The following is a 19,597-nucleotide window of genomic DNA, read 5'->3' on the forward strand; positions in this document are numbered from 1 at the left end:
TTTTATTTAAAAATGTCATCATGAAAATTCTTAAGCATTGTTGTGTCAATTTCTACCAATAAGCACATTTTTCTTTACTTTTTTAATATACATTTTTATTAGTTTTTACATATATTTTCCAAACAGAACATTTCATCTCATCTCATCTTATACAACATTTTGGCAATTTTAGCCTGAGACTCCCATCAACCGCGTCTAATGATTTTCCAACCTCATCTCTTAATCTTACATTTATTATCCTACCTATTACTTTTAATAACCCATAACTTAAAATCCATTCTCATAAATCTTTTCTGCATATTTCATATAGGTCTCCTTACAAAACTTCTTGTAGTCCTACAAGCATAGTCAGCATACAATTGTCTTTCAAATAACTTGCATATTTACTCCACTTTCAAGAATTTCTGGTCCCACTGGTTTCAAATTCTCCCTGTCATCTTATCCAATTCTGCGTAGTCCATCAATTTTATCTGCCATTCCTCTTTTGTCGGTAGTTCTTCAATAAACACATTTTTCTATGCAGTGTCGGCATTTTTGCAAGCTGTGTGGTAATGTTGTTTTCACTAAGCACTATTTGTTTGCTTCTGATATTCAGAAAGAACAAACATGATTGTTTCCGTTTTAAACAGGAACTGAATTGAATGTCTCCCCCATCCCAGCAGAAATCTTTATTTCTCCTCCTTATATGATACCTTCAGCAGGCTTCAAAAAGGGGGTCCCTAAAATACACAAGCAGAGCTGTGATCCATCTTGTGGAGAAAATCCTCCCAATCTCAGTCTCCATTGGCTCAGAAAAAGCCAAGCAATTTCCATTTTCTCCTACAAAAGCAGGACATAGCTCAGCTGATTCCAAGTCAATTGAAACCAGTCAAAATGAAAACATGGTCTTCACCATTTACTGGAATATCTCCAAGGCCACCTCCCACATTTAAGCCTGCTCTTCCAACTAGTCTCATGGAACCAGTCTCATCTAACCAATATGCTTCAGTCTGAGTTAATGCATGATGGGGTTAAGACCACAGAGTAAGCTGTTGTGCCAGGCTTAGCTCGCCTTAGGAGTGACTAAGCAATCGCTCTACCTAAGAAGCAGAACATGTGAGATCTGTGCTGGTTCCTCCAAGCACAGACCACATGATTCTAACAAGTCTCTCATATATTCCTGTACCAATAATATGGAACTTCCTCCACTGTAACTAAGCCAAGTTTTACTGCCTGTGTTTTCTGGATGATGTGTGTCCTTTTTCTATGCTAGGGGAAGTGGGATGTTTTGGACTCAAAAGAATATATTTTAAACTTCTAAAAGCTTAAAACAAACACAAGCCACCTTTCATCATTCTTTAATCTGTCTTGGTATAATTGTCAGTAAACTAATGAACTAGTGTTCAGGTATGAAATTTTAGGAGATTAGATTAATCAGATGAAGCATTTCAGGATAACAGATTGGCTCACTGTTGTTTTCTTCCTCGTCCTTAATGTCCTTCTGTTCTCTCATAAAAAGAAAGTTTTTGTTTTGTCATTTTCTGATGTTCCTGGTGTAAAGAGAGCTAGTTACAATCTCATCTGTAATAATCATTCTTGTAATTACTAAGTGTCCCTTGGGTAATGTCTCAATAGATTTCCAGAGAATATAATCCAAAGTCTAAACATGGGTATAAAAAACCCTTCTTGCCATTCTAAGCATAGGAAAGCACAGAGGTAGAGGAATGATTTCTGCTGTTGAGTTGTGAATTGGTAGGGAAATGTTGTTCATGTCAAAACAGAATATAGAACGGAGGATGGTTCTGAAGCTAAGGTTCATTTTCTAGATAGAAATGAGGGTGTTTGATAGGGAATAATATTTGCCTCAGCATGCTGTTATTTATTGTGCCCATTCTCTTTTATCTGCCACTTATGGTGTGCAACATGCCACGAGTTGCATCATCCATGATCTGTCCAGAATTCCACATGAATACTACCAACCTGGTGATCTTATTGTTGGCGGACTTGCTTCTCACCTCCATTCTGCTTTTGACAAAGAGGACTTCAAAGAAAGACTAACTACCCATCAACTTCTTAATACCTTGTAAATACTTCATTTGTCAAATAATAATAATAATAATAGTATGATATGATAGCCATGTTCAAATATATAAAAGGATGTCACATAGAGGAGGGAGAAAGGTTGTTTTCTGCTGCTCCAGAGAAGCGGACACGGAGCAATGGCTCCAAACTACAAGAAAGAAGATTCCACCTAAACATTAGGAAGAACTTCCTGACAGTAAGAGCTGTTCGACAGTGGAATTTGCTGCCAAGGAGTGTGGTGGAGTCACCTTCTTTGGAGGTCCTTAAGCAGAGGCTTGACAACCATATGACAGGAGTGCTCTGATGGTGTTTCCTGCTTGGCAGGGGGTTGGACTCGATGGCCCTTGTGGTCTCTTCCAACTCTATGATTCTATAATAATAATAATAATAATAATAATAATAATAATAATAATAATTTATACCCTGCCCATCTGGCTGAGTCCCCCCAGCCACTCTGTAATCAGATGATACCAAAACATCGCCAAGTGCTGAACATGCTTACTTAGAACCCAGTTCCACTTATTTACTTACAGGCAGAGGTAGAGGGGCAAGCTCGAGTTGGCTTGGGAAGAGAAAGATGGGGATCTGAATGTGTCACTGAGATGAGAAAGTCTTGTTTTGCTGATGTGCTCTCTGCCCCCCCCCCCAATATTTCTTTCAATAATAGTTTAAAAAGAAGACACATCTTAAACTTGCCTAGTTTAAGAGGCAAAGGTCTTTCTGTTCTGAATATTGAAGTTCACCTCTGAAAGTTTGGGGTGAGGGGTCTTAAAAGCTCACCTCTTAGAATGTGGAGTTCTAAGAGCCCCAGGTGTTTGCATCCATGTCAGGCTTGACTCAAATAACACTCCTAGTTAACAGGTCTGAAAATGATGAGACCTGTCACAGGTCTGAAAATGATGAGAAGTTATCCATTAAGCTAGGCTACCCACTTCTCTGTATTCTGATGCAGGTTTTTTGTTGCATCAGATCAGTACCAATAGATAAATGTATGTCTATGTTTTGTGCTTTCAAAATATTTTCATCGTCTCTGTTGATATTTGCGTGTTACTGTCAAAGTTTGAAACCCTGTGCTGTTAATGCGGTGCATGCATCTTTGGTGAAAGCTGCTTGGTGATGGGGGGAAGAGAGAATTGTGTTTAATATTTATAGATAGCCCTGGATAATGCATATTCATTTTTATTAGTCTGGGCAAGAACAGATTGTGATCAGTGGAAGGTTCTGATCAGTGAAGAAATTGCAGTTAACAGTCACTTGGGAGAAGTAAATAGGGCGGTGGGTGGTAAAGTCCAGAGAAAGTGGACAGCTAAGGTTAAGCTATTTGTTAACAATATACTAGTAGTAATGGTAGTAATAGTAGTAATAGTACCATGCCCATTCTGGGTAAAGGTAAAGGTAAAGGTACCCCTGCCCGTACGGACCAGTCTTGACAGACTCTGGGGTTGTGCGCCCATCTCACTTAAGAGGCCAGGGGCCAGCGCTGTCCGGAGACACTTCCGGGTCACGTGGCCAGCGTGACATCGCTGCTCTGGCCAGAGCCAGAGCCAGAGCCGCACACGGAAATGCCGTTTACCTTCCCGCTGGTAAGCGGTCCCTATTTATCTACTTGCACCCGGAGGTGCTTTCGAACTGCTAGGTTGGCAGGCGCTGGGACCGAGCAGTGGGAGCGCACCCCGCCGCAGGGATTCGAACCGCCGACCTTTCGATCGGCAAGCCCTAGGCGCTGAGGCTTTAACCCACAGCGCCACCTGCGTCCCCATTCTGGGTGGTTTCCAGCATATACAAAAACATAATAAAACATTAAACCTTACAAACTTAATGGTGAATTTTGTGCTGAATATCAGAACCAGTGGGCTGGTGTCTTTTTTAGGCTAAGAATCTGCCCAGTTTTTATCAGAAGAGTGTCATAAAAGCAGATTTCTTAAATGACATGAATTATCTAAGCAGCCTGAAATATAATTGAGTAATGTAAGTATCAGTGAAAGTGGTATAGAAGTATACAAGTAGAAAAAGGCATCCTTTAAGAGGAAATTGATTTGCAGATACCTGTATCTTAAAGCACAATTTGCAATAAGACGTTGAAGAATTCTCGTGAGGTCCTAATTTTTTTAAAAGAATATTGCATAATGTATCTCCCTAGTATACAGCATGAAATTCTCATTGCAGTGTTGTGCCAAAGAACTACCAGCATATTCTGGCCTTGGCCTTTGCTGTCAAGGAGATCAATGAGAACCCCAAGATCTTGCCTAATAACACATTGGGATTCCACATCTATGACAGTTACTTCAATGAAAGGATGACCTACCGGGTCACTCTGAACCTTCCCTCCACACTTCTACCTAACTACAAGTGCGACACCCAGAAACATCTGATGACAGCTGTTGGGGGACTGGACTTTGATACCTCCCTCCAAATGGCAGACATCTTGGACATCTACAAGATCCCCCAGGTAAGATACCACCTTGGGGACTTCAGACTCATTTACCATAATATTTTGTATCCAGAAAGGTTTTGTATAGTAGAAAAATAGTTGTGATTGACAGAGAGAAGTCCTTCCCTCCACAAAAAGTGTTTCCAGTGAAATGCAATGGAGAAGGAAGGGGAGAGTGAAATAAAGATAGAGAGTATTGGGATGGACAGAAGGTACTGTGATAATGAGAGAGCACTAACTCATCCCTGCTTCCTCACCACTCCAAAACACGCTTCCACTTTATATTCTGCTAACTAGTGTTTCTCTTAACTTTGACCCATACCTTAATGACTGGAGACTGAAGCTGCTCTCCTGCAAAGCTGGGAGCCTGCAAAGCTGGTAGCTGCCCATGCATTGTGGCACTTGAGTGAGATTCTGTGCAATAGTGGTTTGATAGAGATGTGGGAAGGAAGGGAAATTAAGACACCATGCAATGAGGAGCTGAAATGCTGTGGTGAAGCAAGGTTGATGCAGGAGAGGAAAGCAGCAGAGTAGAATAGCAAGACGTTCAAGCTCAAGAAATATAAGGAGGGAAGAAAGCAGGCATTCAGGGGTTTCAGCGCAGGAAACTGGGCATGCAGGGATGGCAGGGAAGGTAGTCAACAAGCATGGGGTGGACTTAATGAAGGCCAGATCTGCCACTCCTCCCAGCTTTCTGTAGTCTGCCTTCCTGAGGCAACTGGCTCATCTGGCCTTCTGTGTTGGCAGGCCGTCAAAGGACATATACAGCTTGTCTACTCTTACTGAATATGCTCCTTTATTTCCTTTTAGCTCACTTATGGCTCCTTTGCCCCAGAGGATGCTAGTCAAAGGCAATCTACTTCCTTCTATAGGATGGTGCCCAATGAAGCCCATCAGTACACTGGGATTGTTGAGTTACAGATAGGTAGCCGTGTTGGTCTGCCATAGTCAAAACAAAAAAAATATTCCTTCCAGTAGCACCTTAAAGACCAACTAAGTTAGTTCTTGGTATGAGCTTTCGTGTGCATGCACACTTCTTCAGATACACTGAAACAGAAGTTTCCAGACCCTTCTATATAGTGAGAAGGTGGGGAGGGGTATTACTCAGAAGGGTGGTGGGAATGGGTGATTGGCAGATAGCTGTGATGAGCCTGTTGACGACTCTTAACGACTGCAATAGGTCTTACAGGAAAAAGCAAGGGGTGAGAAGGTGAAAAATGGCTTTGTCATGTATAATGAGATAAGAATCCAAGGTTCAGACCAGGACTCTCCATGGTTTTAAGTTTGGTGATAAGTTGCAATTCAGCAGCTTCTCTTTCCAGTCTATTTCTGAAATTCCTTTGTAGTAAAACAGCTACTTTGAGATCTTGTATAGAATGTCCTGGGAGATTGAAGTGTTCTCCTACTGGTTTCTCTGTCTTGTGATTCCTGATGTCTGATTTATGTCTGTTTACGCCTGAAGGAGTATTTTCAACACACACAACAACAAGACAAAGCAGAACAAGCAAAAACTTCACAACACAACACCTCTCAACCCACTGGAGAACAACAACCACCCTCCCAACAGAACACTGACCACCAACTACCACCGAAAAAGTGTTACACAAAAAGGGACTCCACATGGACCCCTCCTGATGGACGCAATACCACACTGGACTTGTACATTGACTGCTTCCGCCACAGAATCCAAACAGATGTGACCAGAAAACACCATCGCTTACAACAAAATCTAAACCATGCTGAAAGGAGAGCCATAGATAATCTCAGAAACAACCCAGACATTATAATTAAAGAAGCGGACAAAGGTGGAGCTGTCGTCATCATGAACAAAACTGACTACATTCAGGAGGCTCACAGACAACTTTCCAATACCGCCTTTTACATAAAATTGGACTCAGACCCCACACAAGAATACAAAAAAGAACTGAACAAGATTGTTAAGGAGCTACCCCCACACATCCAAGAACAGATCCTCACTAACACACCAACAGAACCTCGACCAGGAACTTTCTATCTTCTACCTAAAATACACAAACCAGGAAATCCAGGACGCCCCATCATTTCAGGTATTGGCACTATTACAGTGGGTGTCTCCGGTTATATGGACTCTGTTCTGAAACCATATGCCATCAGTGCTCCCAGCTATGTACGTGACACCACAGATTTTCTGAGGAAAATACAATCTTTAAATAATCTTCCCAACAATACTATACTAGCTACTATGGATGTGGAATCTCTGTATACCAACATCCCACACAACGATGGTTTACAAGCTATAAAGAACACCATTTCAGATAAAACCACAGCGGACTTTGCCACCAAACTCTGCCAATTTGTTCTTACCCACAACAACTTCAAATTCGGTGATGACCTGTTCCTTCAGATCAGCGGCACAGCTATGGGCACCCGCATGGCCCCACAGTATGCCAACATCTTCATGGCAGATTTAGAACAACGTTTCCTAAACTCCTACCCACTCAAACCTCTCTTGTACCTGCGATACATTGACGATATTTTTATCATCTGGACACATGGTCAACAGACCCTGGACACCTTCCACCAGAAATTCAATGATTTTCACCCCACAATCAACCTAACAATGAATCAATCTATGCAAGAAATACATTTTTTGGACACTACTATAAAAATACAGGATGGGCGCATAGACACCACCTTATACCGTAAACCAACTGACCGACAAACATATCTACATGCCTCTAGCTACCATCCCAAACATACCAAACAGTCCATTGTATATAGCCAGGCACTACGTTACAGCCGCATCTGTTCCAATTCTACAGACAGAGATTCTCACCTAAGAGATCTACAGCAAACCTTTTTAGAACTAAAATACCCAGCAGATGAAGTTAGACAACAGATCAACAGAGCCAGACTGATACCCAGAGAGAACTTGCTGCAAGACAGACCCAAAAAAGAAAATAACAGAACACCTCTAGTCATCACATACAGCTCCCAAGTTAAAACAGTACAACGCATCATCAGAGATCTACAACCTCTCCTGGACAATGACAGTTCTCTTTCTCAAGCTCTGGGAGGAAGACCTTTCATTGCCTACAGACAGCCACCCAATCTTAAACAACTCCTAACCCACAATAATACTACAACCAGACCTAACACGGACACTGGCACCAGAGCCTGCAATAAACCCAGATGCCAACTTTGCTGCCACATACACCCGGACAACACCATTACTGGCCCCAACAACATCACACATACCATCTCGGGACTATTTAATTGCTCATCGTCTAACATTGTGTATGCAATCAAATGCCAACAGTGTCCTTCAGCTCTCTATATTGGACAAACAGGCCAGACCTTACGCCAAAGAATAAACGGACATAAATCAGACATCAGGAATCACAAGACAGAGAAACCAGTAGGAGAACACTTCAATCTCCCAGGACATTCTATACAAGATCTCAAAGTAGCTGTTTTACTACAAAGGAATTTCAGAAATAGACTGGAAAGAGAAGCTGCTGAATTGCAACTTATCACCAAACTTAAAACCATGGAGAGTCCTGGTCTGAACAAAGACCTTGGATTCTTATCTCATTATACATGACAAAGCCATTTTTCACCTTCTCACCCCTTGCTTTTTCCTGTAAGACCTATTGCAGTCGTTAAGAGTCGTCAACAGGCTCATCACAGCTATCTGCCAATCACCCATTCCCACCACCCTTCTGAGTAATACCCCTCCCCACCTTCTCACTATATAGAAGGGTCTGGAAACTTCTGTTTCAGTGTATCTGAAGAAGTGTGCATGCACACGAAAGCTCATACCAAGAACTAACTTAGTTGGTCTTTAAGGTGCTACTGGAAGGAATTTTTTTTTTGCTTTGGGATTGTTGAGTTACTTCTGCACTTTGGTTGGACGTGGGTTGGGTTGCTTGCTGGAGATAATGACAGTGGAGAGAGATTTATTCAGGCCCTGAAACCTCTGCTCTCTCAGAAAGGCATATGCTTGGCTTTCTCAGACACAAACCTGAAAACCACATATTTGACTGAGTATTATATCATGTATTCTGACTGGATCCAAATCTATCAAGTTATTATGGAAAGTAAAGCCAATGTTGTTGTTGTCTATGGAGGAACAAAGTCTATGCTTATCTTGCGATCAATGGTAGCACTAGGTGAATTGGAAAATGTGACCAAGACAACTGTAGGCAAGGTGTGGATTCTGACAGCACAGCTGGATTTCACAGCAATGACCTATCAAATGAGCATGGATATGCAAGTCTTTCATGGTTCCCTCTCCTTTACAGTTCATTCAAATGTGGTGCAAGGATTCAAAGCTTTTCTTCAGGCACAAAATCCTTTTGAAGTGAATGGAAATGGCTTTCTCAAGCAGTTCTGGGCACAAGCCTTTCTCTGTTTATTTACAAACTCCAATACAGGGAAACAGGCCAGTGAAGCTTGCACCGGAGAGGAGAAGCTGGAAGATCTCCCTTCGTCTGGTTTTGAGATGAGCATAACTGGCCACAGCTACAGTCTCTATAATGCTGTCTATGCAACGGCACATGCTTTACATGCCATGTTCTTGTCCAGGACTAATACGGAGCAGTGGTGCAAGGAGGGATGCAGGAGCTTCTAATGCTACAGCCTTGGCAGGTAATGCCTACACACACACACACACACACACACACACACACACACCCCTGGGCAGTGATATGTAGGACAGTATGATCAGATTCTCTCTTGCTGTGTAGAGAAGCTGCTTGTGGAGGAGTTGCACAGTGCAGGTTCAGACCGCCTTGCTTACAGCTGTTAAGCAGAATGATCCAATCCTGCACTGTGCTGGTCCTTCACAAGCAGCTTCTCTGCACTCAAGTTAAAAGAAGGATCTGAGCCTACACTAAGAGGAGAAAGGGAGAGCTGGCAGGGAGAGGCAGCCAGAGCTGGAGAAGAATATAGCTGAGGCTGAGGAAGGGGGATTGGGAACAGTGAGCAGAGCTAGGGAAGTACTCTTTGGTGCAAGAACCCCACCAGAGGTTTAACGCAGCAAAGCATGCAGCAGACAAAAGCATGGAAATATAGGTTGTTTCATACTCTTGTCTGTAACAAAAGAGACTGGGTAAATCCATATGGCTGGAGGGAACAGCTCAGAGCTCTGCATGCACCAAATTAAGATGTGGACTGAGTAGAACAAAAGGCTTTACTGCCATTTTCTCCCAAGGTGAGGGGAAGTGAGCCTGGCAAGGTAGCTTACTCTATGGCATTAACCTCTGTGTGAATTAATTAGACTCAAGTATGGTGAGCTCCCGTTGCTCAGTCCCTGCTCCTGCCAACCTAGCAGTTTGAAAGCACGTCAAAGTGCAAGTAGATAAATAGGTACCACTCCCGCGGGAAAGTAAATGGTGTTTCCGTGCCAGAAGCGGCTTAGTCATGCTGGCCACATGCCCTGGAAGCTGTACGCCGGCTCCCTTGGCCAATAAAGCAAGATGAGTGCCGCAACCCCAGAGTCAGCCATGACTGGACCTAATGGTCAGGGGTCCCTTTACCTTTACCTATGCTGTTTATATGAGGCTGGTTACCCTACCATTCTCTTGAAAGAGGGGAGATATCCAGGCAATGAGACCTGAAAGCCTTGGATTTTTTTCTCATTGTTTCTTGGTTGGGAATGCATTGAGATTTTCCCCCAGGAAATAATGGAAAACATTAGCTCCCTATGAAAATGCTCACCTTGTGAATTATTTCTAAGGAATGCATTATGTTTGCATTGCACGACCTGCATCCTGGGTGCCAGTATGGAGAGAGATTTGCATTATTCATAATTACTATTTTTATTTCAATGCAGCTCCATCCCTTCCTTAGAAGTGTCTCGTTTAACAGCTCTGCTGGAGAAACTTTATCTTTTAGTGAGAATGGGGAAGTAGATACTGGCTTTGATATTACCAACCTGGTCACTTTTCCAAATAACTCCTTTGTGAGGGTCAAGGTTGGAAGGGTGGATGTGGAAGCTGCCCCGGGAAAGAAAACATCCATTGATGACAACAGAATGGTGTGGCACAGCAGCTTTTACCAGGTGGGGCATAATTCCTATACCTACGAGAGATAGGAAAACAGAATGTTCTTGCACTTATAGATCATCAGTCCAGACATATGTGGCTCTCCAGCCATATTCAAAACATTTTCTTCTACACTACATGGGAACATAAGATGAGCTTGCCGGGTCACACCCACGGCCCATCTAGTCCAGGGTAACACCAATGGCCAGTCTTGTCCAGCATCTGGATATGGCATGCATGGAGCTTGGGGCTCTTTCTGTATCAATGTACTTCATGACTTTGTTGGCAAGAAGAAGGTTCCTTGGAGATCAAATGCTAATGGCTGAGTAGGAAGCAGGGGCCACAGAAATTTGTGCACAACTGTTCTTTGTCCCCAACTGTGGAATGAGGAAAGGGGCTTCTTAGATTGGGGAAGAATCAAACAATAAATGAGGGCAAAGGTATAGAAAATCAACTCTCCCAAGGAAGGCTCGTCTGGCCCCTTCCCTACCTATCTTTAGGTGTGAGATGAAAATATTCTTCTTCACCTAGGCCATTTGCAATTAAACTGTCTATGGCCTTTTAAACCAGGGGTGGAGGCGGAGGCAGGTATTGCTTTGTTTGTTACTGTGTTCTGCATTTTCATATATTTTATACAGTCGTCCCTTGGTTGACGAACGTCTTGCAAGTCGAACGTTTTGACTCCTGAATGCCGCAAACCTGGAAGTGAGTGTTTGCGAATGTTCTTTGGAACTTGAACAGCCAACGCAGTTTACGCAGCTTCTGATTGGCTGCGGCCAATCAGAAGCCACTCCTTGGTTTCCAAATGTTTTGGAAGTCGAACGGACTTCCTGAACTGAATCCATTCAACTTCCGAGGTACGACTGTACTGTAAACTGTCCCGCAATCTTCCGATGAAAGGAGGTATAGAAAACAAATAAATAATAAACCTGGTTCTCAAACTGGTCATCCAGATGTCTGTAGGAAACCTGCAAGCAGGATCTGACCACAAGACCACATTCCACACATTCTCCACATTTTTAGATCATTATTGGCACTACAGTCCCATGGACTGCAAGAAGATCAAACCTACCCATTCTTAAGGAAATCAGCCCTGAGTGCTCACTGGAAGGACAGATCGTGAAGCTGAGACTCCAATACTTTGGCCACCTCATGAGAAGAGAAGACTCCCTGGAAAAGACCCTGATGTTGGGAAAGATTGAGGGCACAAGGAGAAGGGGACAACAGAGGATGAGGTGGGTGGACAGTGTTCTTGAAGCTACCAACATGAGTTTGACCAAGCTGAGGGAGGCAGTGGAAGACAGGAGTGCCTGGCATGCTCTGGTCCATGCGGTCACGAAGAGTTGGATACAACTAAATGACTAAACAACAATTGGCACTACACTACTGTCCTCTCCTGAAGGCATAAACTTTTACATGTGCTAAGAATGAAAAATTGGGGGTGGAACTGGTATTCCTTTTGTATATGGGGATAATGGGGGCAGAGCTTATTCAAGATAAGCCCCCAATCCTCTTCCCAAATTGAGTCCTCATGCATTCTGTGCAGAACGGGGCTCAAAGATGGTCAGTTTCAGCATTCTGTTTTAAAACCATGGAAAGCAGAAACGGTATTTTGACCCTGATTTTGGAATATGTTGTTCAGTGCTTGCTAGTTCTAGCTAATTTCAGTGTGCTAAACTGTTTATGTGTTTATTTAAATGGGCAGGTCCCACCCCTTTCTGTATGTAACCCAAGTTGCCCTCCTGGTTCCAGCAAGGAGAAGAAGGAGGGGGAGCCATTCTGCTGCTATGATTGTGCCCCATGTCCTCAAGGCAAGATTTCATCTCAGAAGGGTAAGAGACACTATATATATATATATATATATATATATATATATATATGGTGCTTTTCAAACATATATCATGCTATATTATTTTATAACATTTGTTATGCTGTGAATCACCCTGAGATCTTCGGATGAAGGATAGTATACAAACTTAGTAAATAAGAAAAATAAGGAAAATGAAATGAAATGTCATGTTAAAAATGTCAGGTGTTCCATTTCCTCAGTGCAAGATTTCATTCCAGACTGACCCAGGATATATACCTTTCAAACTTGTCATATTAGCAGTTGTGGGGGAAGTTAAGTAAATACAATGGAACCTTAGTTTTCGATTGTAATCCATTCCAGAAGACCATTTGACTTCCAAAACGTTCAAAAACTGTGGCACAAAGGGCGGTCTGCAAATTTACAGAGAAAAATGAAAAAAATACAGTGGTATCTCAACTGAAGCCATTTACTTTCGCGTTTTTGTCAATTGAGAAATTTTAAAACCCAGGTTCCACTTTAATTAGTAATATGTGCATTTTTGTACATATTGTTTGTTCAGAAAACTGTACTGCAAGCTTGAAGATAAGCACATATCTTTCGGGACAACTATCTTTTGGTTCATGTGTTAGTTCAAGGAGTGCAATTTAGATCTTTCCCATTCAAATGGCAACAAAACCAAATTTCTCCTCCATCCTTATTGGAAGACAGCCCCATTAAAAAAAAATATGGACTTTGTCCTAAAAGAAATGTTTTGTCCTATTATTTGTCAGAGTTTATAATATAGCAGGCAATACTGAGCTAAGTGGGCCAGTGATGTTACTTTTGGGTGAAAGGTGGTATGCAAATTTAATAAATAGATAGATGAATAAATAAAATGTCATGTTAGAAACTGTGGAAGAAGATAAGTAAATAAATAAATAAATGGGAATATGTTGCATTTCTGTACATATCACTTGATTAGAAAACTGCATCACAAATTTTGGAGATGTACACATTTTGCAGGGTAACATTACTTTGGTTCATGTGTTGGTTCAAAGAGTGTCATTTTGGTAACTTTCCCACTGAAATATCAACAAAAGTAATTTTCACCTTGATCCATATTGGCAGAGAGCCCCCCCCCCCCCAGGAATGAACCTTGTCTTAAAAAGGAAAGGTTAGTTACCCATGATCTAATCTTTGTCAGAGGCTAAAGTACGGCAGGCGATACTGAACTAGCTGGGCCAGTGATCCGACTTGCCATAAGACACTTTCCTTAGTTCCTGTTCTGAACGTAGGACTAGAATTAGCTACAAGGAGAGGATATATAATTTAGTCATTATAATCCCTTGCTCACAGGAGTGAGATCAGGAGGGTATCACCCTTTGCAACTTTAAACTTGGAAGCTAAAATAACATTGATTTAACCTTCTAGAAATAATCCAGGATGCTTGGTGGCAAACTGGATTTTCCCTCATATTAGCCCTTTTCTCCTCCTTAAAAAGAACAATCATGTACACTTTGTTTTGTAAAGAAATAAAAGTAGTATTTACATAATCTAGTTTTCGAAGCAGCAGTGACAGTAGCAAAATGAAGGCAGGTTTCTAACTGATAAATTACAAAAGTACAAAATCCGAGGCATGACAAAGAAAAAGAGGGAGATGCCCAAGCAGGAAGGAGTAGTGCTATAGCTGCCTACCAAGGCAAACAAAGGAAGTGATCTCACAGAGTCCTCTGCAGCAAAATTTACAGGAAAGTTCTGTGACCTTAGCCACTTCGTGTGCCTGTCTAGCAAAACATGATTTGATGGATTGATTCCAATAATGTACCACACTTGAGTAATTAAGACAAGCATGATATTTATTTGTAGTTACCACCCTTATCCATCTAAACTGGGGAGTTAGTGTGACATCACAGGGTATGCTGAATGGCCCAGAACAGAGTGCTAAGCTGGGATTCTCATTCATTCACACTTACACTCAGGTTTGTCTGGAAATACCTGCAAAAATTGTAATTTAACCTTATGAGTTCCATACTGACACCATTAGTAGTTGCTCTCCAACACATCTGAAATCTGAAAGTATTGTTTTCTTTCCAGACATGGAAGATTGTGTTGGGTGCCCTGAAGACCACTATCCAAACAGAGATCAAACACAATGTATTCCAAAGACCATCAGCTTCCTGTCTTTTAAAGAGCCTCTGGGGATGAGCTTAGCAATGTTTGCTCTTTCTCTTTCTCTCCTCACAGTGGTGGTCCTAGTCATCTTCATTAAACACCAGGACACACCCATTGTCAGAGCAAACAATCGGGACCTCACCTACACTCTCCTCACTTTCCTCCTGCTCTGCTTCCTCTGCCCATTGATCTTCCTCAGCCCTCCAGGAAGAGTGAGCTGCCTGCTCCGACAAATGGCTTTTGGCCTTGTTTTCACAGTAACCGTTTCTTGTGTTCTGGCCAAAACAATCACGGTGGTTCTGGCCTTTGTGGCCATCAAACCAGGATCTAGAATGAGGAAGTGGGTGGGGAAAAGGCTGGCAAGCGTCATTGTGATTTCTTGTTCCCTTATCCAAGCTGTCATTTGCATTGTGTGGTTAGAAATCTCTCCCCCATTCCCTGATTCTGACATGCACTCTGTGATGAGGGAAATCATTTTAGGCTGCAACGAAGGGTCAGTTGCCCTGTTTTACTGTGTCCTGGGCTACATGGGCTTTTTGGCCATTCTCAGCTTTGTTGTGGCCTTTTTTGCTAGGAAACTGCCTGAGAGCTTCAATGAGGCCAAATTCATCACCTTCAGCATGTTCTTGTTTTGTAGTGTTTGGATCTCCTTTGTTCCAGTGTACCTGAGCACCAAGGGGAAATACATGGTAGCTGTGGAGATCTTCTCCATCTTGGCCTCCAGTGCTGGCATATTGAGTTCTATCTTTTTCCCAAAATGCTACATCATTGTGTTGAGGCCTGATCTGAACAGCAAGGAGCAATTAATAAAGAGGCAATAAAAAATCCTATCATTTTCGTGGGTTTTTTTCTACGAAAATATGAGCAATATAATTCTCTTTATCGACATCATTAAATTATCTTGTATTTTATGTGTTGCAATTGCTATGTCCAATTTCTTTAACAAAATTCACTGTGGTCCCTCTGAGATAGGAGCCCCTGATCTTGTTTTAAACCTAAGGCTTATCTGGAAAACCAAGAAACTGTTATGAGTACCACAAAATATTGGGGCCTGACTAGAACCTCAAAGGGTAATTGATTAGAAACTGAACAAAAAAACCAATACACTGAGAGGCATTTATTTATTTTTAAGCTTAATCCTTTCTAGGTTATTTTCCTCTCAGTAAGGTTTCAGTAGAGTTGCTACTGTCTCAGAGATTTCAGAAGTGAGTGCCCACTTACTTGGGGTTATGTTCAAGTGTCCACCCATAAATGAAGATTTGATAAGTGGGAAGCACAATCTAAATCCTTTGAATGTCTTCTATACTTCTCTCTCTCCATCCCAGATCAAGAATACTGCACCTAAAATACCCACATCTGTTATTTTGGGAGCTGACTGGAGGATGTGTGGAAATGTTGCTGCTTCTGCTGCTCTTCTATGCACATTAGCTGTCAGTGGGGGGGGGGGGCTGAGTAGCATAAACAACCCCCTGCTGCACCTCCAGTCTCTGCCCTCACAAGCCATGAGAACTCTCCAGCTCTCTCCCTCCATATCTGGGTATTAATTAAGTATTTAGTTATTATTCGTGTGCAGTGGGGGATGCCCATGGTTATGGGCAATATATGCTAGACCATTCCTGGAGGGGTTTTTAAACTTAGAATTCAATGAATAACAATTTTGGTATTTTTAATGGGTTTATAGTTATAAGATACGGCAGAATGCTTCTGAATGAATATTTTGAAGTAAAAGCATTTTGAACATGAGTGAAATTAAGCTTCATTTTATTAGAAAATATAATACCACCATTGACTACTTTTTAGTTATTACTTCTATATATTACTCCCTCCAACTAGTAGTGAGGGGCTTTTCTATCAGGAACATAAATAGTTGTTTGTGGGAATCTCTCAACCAAGAGTTTGTGCCCCCAACCCAGATCTTGGCATCCAGAGCATTCTCCTTTTTTGATTCCTATTTTTTCGTGCTTCCAACGAAACCACCTACAAAACTCTGTCCTTTTCACCATTATTTCATCTCAGTATAATTGTTAGAAAACTAATGAAGTGGTGTTCAGGTGGGAAATTTTAGGAGGTCAGATTAATCTTTTCCACTGGTTGACACTGATAAGAGACTGGCCCACTGTTCTTCTCTTTTCTTTGCTGTTAATTTTGCATGCCCTATTGTTGAGCCATAAAACAGTCAGAAAGAACTTTGAATGAAACATCAGAAACAGGGTTATTATTATTATTATCGGGCATTTTCAGATGTTCCTGATGTAAAGAGAGCTTGTTATTATCTACCTATAATTATCACTCTCAGCATGTCTATGTCTCCCTTGGATAATGTCTCAGTAGATTTCCAGAGAATACTAACCAATGTCAAAACATGGGTATTATAACCTCTTCTTGCCATTCTTTACAAGGGAGAGGACAGAGGAGAGGAAGGATTTTAACTATTTTCTTAATCAAGTTGTAAAATAGGATTTAAATCTGTGAATTGTTAGAGAAGTGCTGTTCGTGATAAGGCAGAATATTGTACTGAGGTCGGTTGTGAAGCGAGCTTTATGTGCTGGATGGAAATAATGCTGTTTATGAGAAAGAATATGTGCTTCAGTATGCTGCTGTTTATTGTGCCCCTTCTCTTTCATCTGCCACATCTGGTGTGCAAACATACCACGAATTGTACCGTCCATGATCTGTCCAGAATTCCACATGAATACTACCAACGTGGTCATCTTATTGTTGGCGGACTTGCTTCTCATCTCTTTGCTGCTTTTGACAAAGAAGACTTCAAAGAAAGGCTAACTATTCATCAACTTCTTAATACCCAGTAAAGACATCAAATAATCAGATGATACTGAAATATCCCCCAGCTCTAACCAGGCCTCCTCAGAAGCTGGTTCCCCTGATTTCAGTGGGATTTACTTCCACTGAAGGGAAATGCAGATCTGAATGTGTCAGTGAGATGAGAGAGCCTGGTCTTGTTGATGTGTTCTCTCCTCCCCACATCCCACCAAATCTCTTCCAAGGAGAGTTTAACAAGAGGAGGACTCAAAGATTGAACCTCCCTAGTTTAAGATGGAAAGCCCTTCTCTGTTCTCAATCTTCACCTCAGAAACTCTTTTGTGAAGTGTCTTAAAGTCTCACCTCTCCTTTGAATAACCCCTGATGCTCAAATAACGCCTGATGTTCTCGTCCAAGTCAGGCTAGACGATTGCGTTTAATATTTATAGGCAGGGCCTGGATCAGATACATTCAGGCTGTATTCAGCTGAAGGTAGTGATCAGTGAATAAATTTCAGTTAACTGCCAGTTAGGAGAAGTTCTGAGGGAGGTGTGAGTTCCAATTGAGCAGTAAAGATCAGGTATTCCCTGAGGGAAATGGCAGGACTAGGGGAAGTTTGAATGAACCCTACATTAAGCCAAAATTCTGCTCAGTTCATACCAGAAGAACATTAGAAACGCAGATTTCTTAAAGGAGCTTGGATGTCCAAGCAGCCAAGAATATAACCTGAGGAGTTTGCCAGTCAGAGGCAGACTGTACCTAGCTGCTCAACTAATCTGTGAGTGAACTGAACAGGAGTGGAGGCTTAGGGAAGTTGGTATGAGATAAAAGGCTTTAGATGCTTCTGTCAGCCGCAGCATCTATTGGGTCTTCAAAAAGTGTTGTCAAGTATATGATGGACCCCAAAGTAAACATCAGTATTCCATTCTTGGGAAGGAGGCAATTCAAATCAGTTCATATTTGAAGGTGAACCTACCAAACTTTCTTTGCTCTAAATAGTTATAAAAACCAAAACACAGCCATCATTTGAAATTCACATTTCTCCAAATTGTTCAAAACAGTTCTCCAGCCAAACAATGTAAACAAAAATGAATATATGTAGGCAAAGTGTGCATAAAAATTCATATATTAGTGTAACTGGAATAGAATTGGAATACAATGCATTATTTCGGTGGGAAATGTTCAGTAGATATGAGTATATTGGGGCACAATTTGCACTAAAATATTAAAGAATCATTAAGAAGCAGATTAAAAAACAACAACATAGGATATTTCCCACTGATACAGCATAAAATTCTTGTTGCAGTATTGTGCCAAAGAACTACCAGCATATTCTGGCCTTGGTATTTGCTGTCAATGAGATTAATGAGAACCCCAAGATCTTACCTAATATCACCTTAGGATTCCACATCTATGACAGTTACTTCGATGAAAGGATGACCTACTGGGCTGCTCTGAACCTTCTCTCCACCCGTCTACCAAACTACAAGTGCAAGAACCAGAAACACCTGGTGGCAGTTATTGGGGGACTGGACTTGGATACCTCCGTCTACCTGGCAAACATCTTGGGCATCTACAAGATTCCACAGGTAAGATGCTGCCCTAGGGGTTTCATACACATTCACCATGATGTTTTCTATTCAGAAAGGATTTGTTTAATATAGAAATAGTTGTGAGAGACAAAGGAGAGTGATTCTGCCTTTCACAAAAAGTGTTCCCAGTGTGCTTTGCACAGTTAAATAGAGTGCATAGCATCAAGCTGTCAGGTGACATTAAGCTATCAGCATAATAAAAACATGTCTGCTCTAGGTGGCCATTCCTCTCCACCAAGCATCAGACTGTCAGTGTCTATGGATGAAGAGAAGGTAATGGGATGGTGGAAGAGTGCTCCTCTCACCCCACTTCCTTGTCCACACACACCTAAAAACATGTATCCCAATTCCATTCATCCAACTGACACCCTCTCACCTTTGCTCCATGGCCTACCGGTTGCAGACTGAAGCTGCTCCCTTGCAAAGCTGGAAGCCTGCCGATCAGAAATCAGCTGCCCACACATTGTGGCACTTGATGGGGATTTTGTGGGTTAGTGGCTTGAGAGAGGAAGGGAAGGGAAGGGGAAGGGGAAGGGGAAGGGGAAGGGGAAGGGGAAGGGGAAGGGGAAGGGGAAGGGGAAGGGGAATCAGGAGCTGAAATGTTGTGGTGAAGCAACATGAAAGAAACAAGGGAGAGAAAAGCAGCAGTAGAGAAAAAGCCTAGAGATCACAGTGGATAAAGAAAAGGAGGGCAGAGGAGCTTTGTGGAACCTGCCTTCTTAAGGCAACTGGCTCATTTTGCCCCCTGGGTTCAAATACCCAGTCC

At 41.9% G+C, this 19,597-nt stretch overlaps 1 protein-coding gene and 1 long non-coding RNA gene across 20 annotated transcripts in view; one reads left to right on the top strand and one right to left on the bottom strand.

Annotated features, from left to right (window-relative positions):
• Nucleotides 1-19,597, top strand: part of LOC307200595 (uncharacterized protein) — a 188,433-nt gene that overhangs the window by 51,527 nt on the left and 117,309 nt on the right. For all 18 annotated transcript variants that reach the window (XR_013832401.1, XM_079949162.1, XM_079949171.1 and 15 more), the window contains 2 exons: nucleotides 12,224-12,350; nucleotides 18,641-18,828. Coding sequence is in view for 17 of the 18 variants with exons in the window: in XM_079949162.1 (XP_079805288.1) it covers nucleotides 12,224-12,350; nucleotides 18,641-18,828 (315 nt within the window). In the remaining variant the exon portion in view is untranslated. The remainder of the gene's footprint in view (nucleotides 1-12,223; nucleotides 12,351-18,640; nucleotides 18,829-19,597) is intronic.
• Nucleotides 186-12,215, bottom strand: LOC307201153. Of its 2 annotated transcripts, none has more exons than XR_013832592.1 (3): nucleotides 11,591-12,215; nucleotides 10,410-10,555; nucleotides 186-584 (listed from the first exon to the last, which is right to left on the bottom strand). It is a non-coding gene; the product is annotated as an uncharacterized lncRNA (long non-coding RNA). The 2 variants fall into 2 exon arrangements; XR_013832593.1 differs by lacking the exon at nucleotides 186-584 and adding an exon at nucleotides 8,359-8,495.

This window comes from Podarcis cretensis, assembly GCF_951804945.1.
Source record: "Podarcis cretensis genome assembly, chromosome: 13".
Classification (NCBI taxonomy): Eukaryota; Metazoa; Chordata; class Lepidosauria; order Squamata; family Lacertidae; genus Podarcis; species Podarcis cretensis.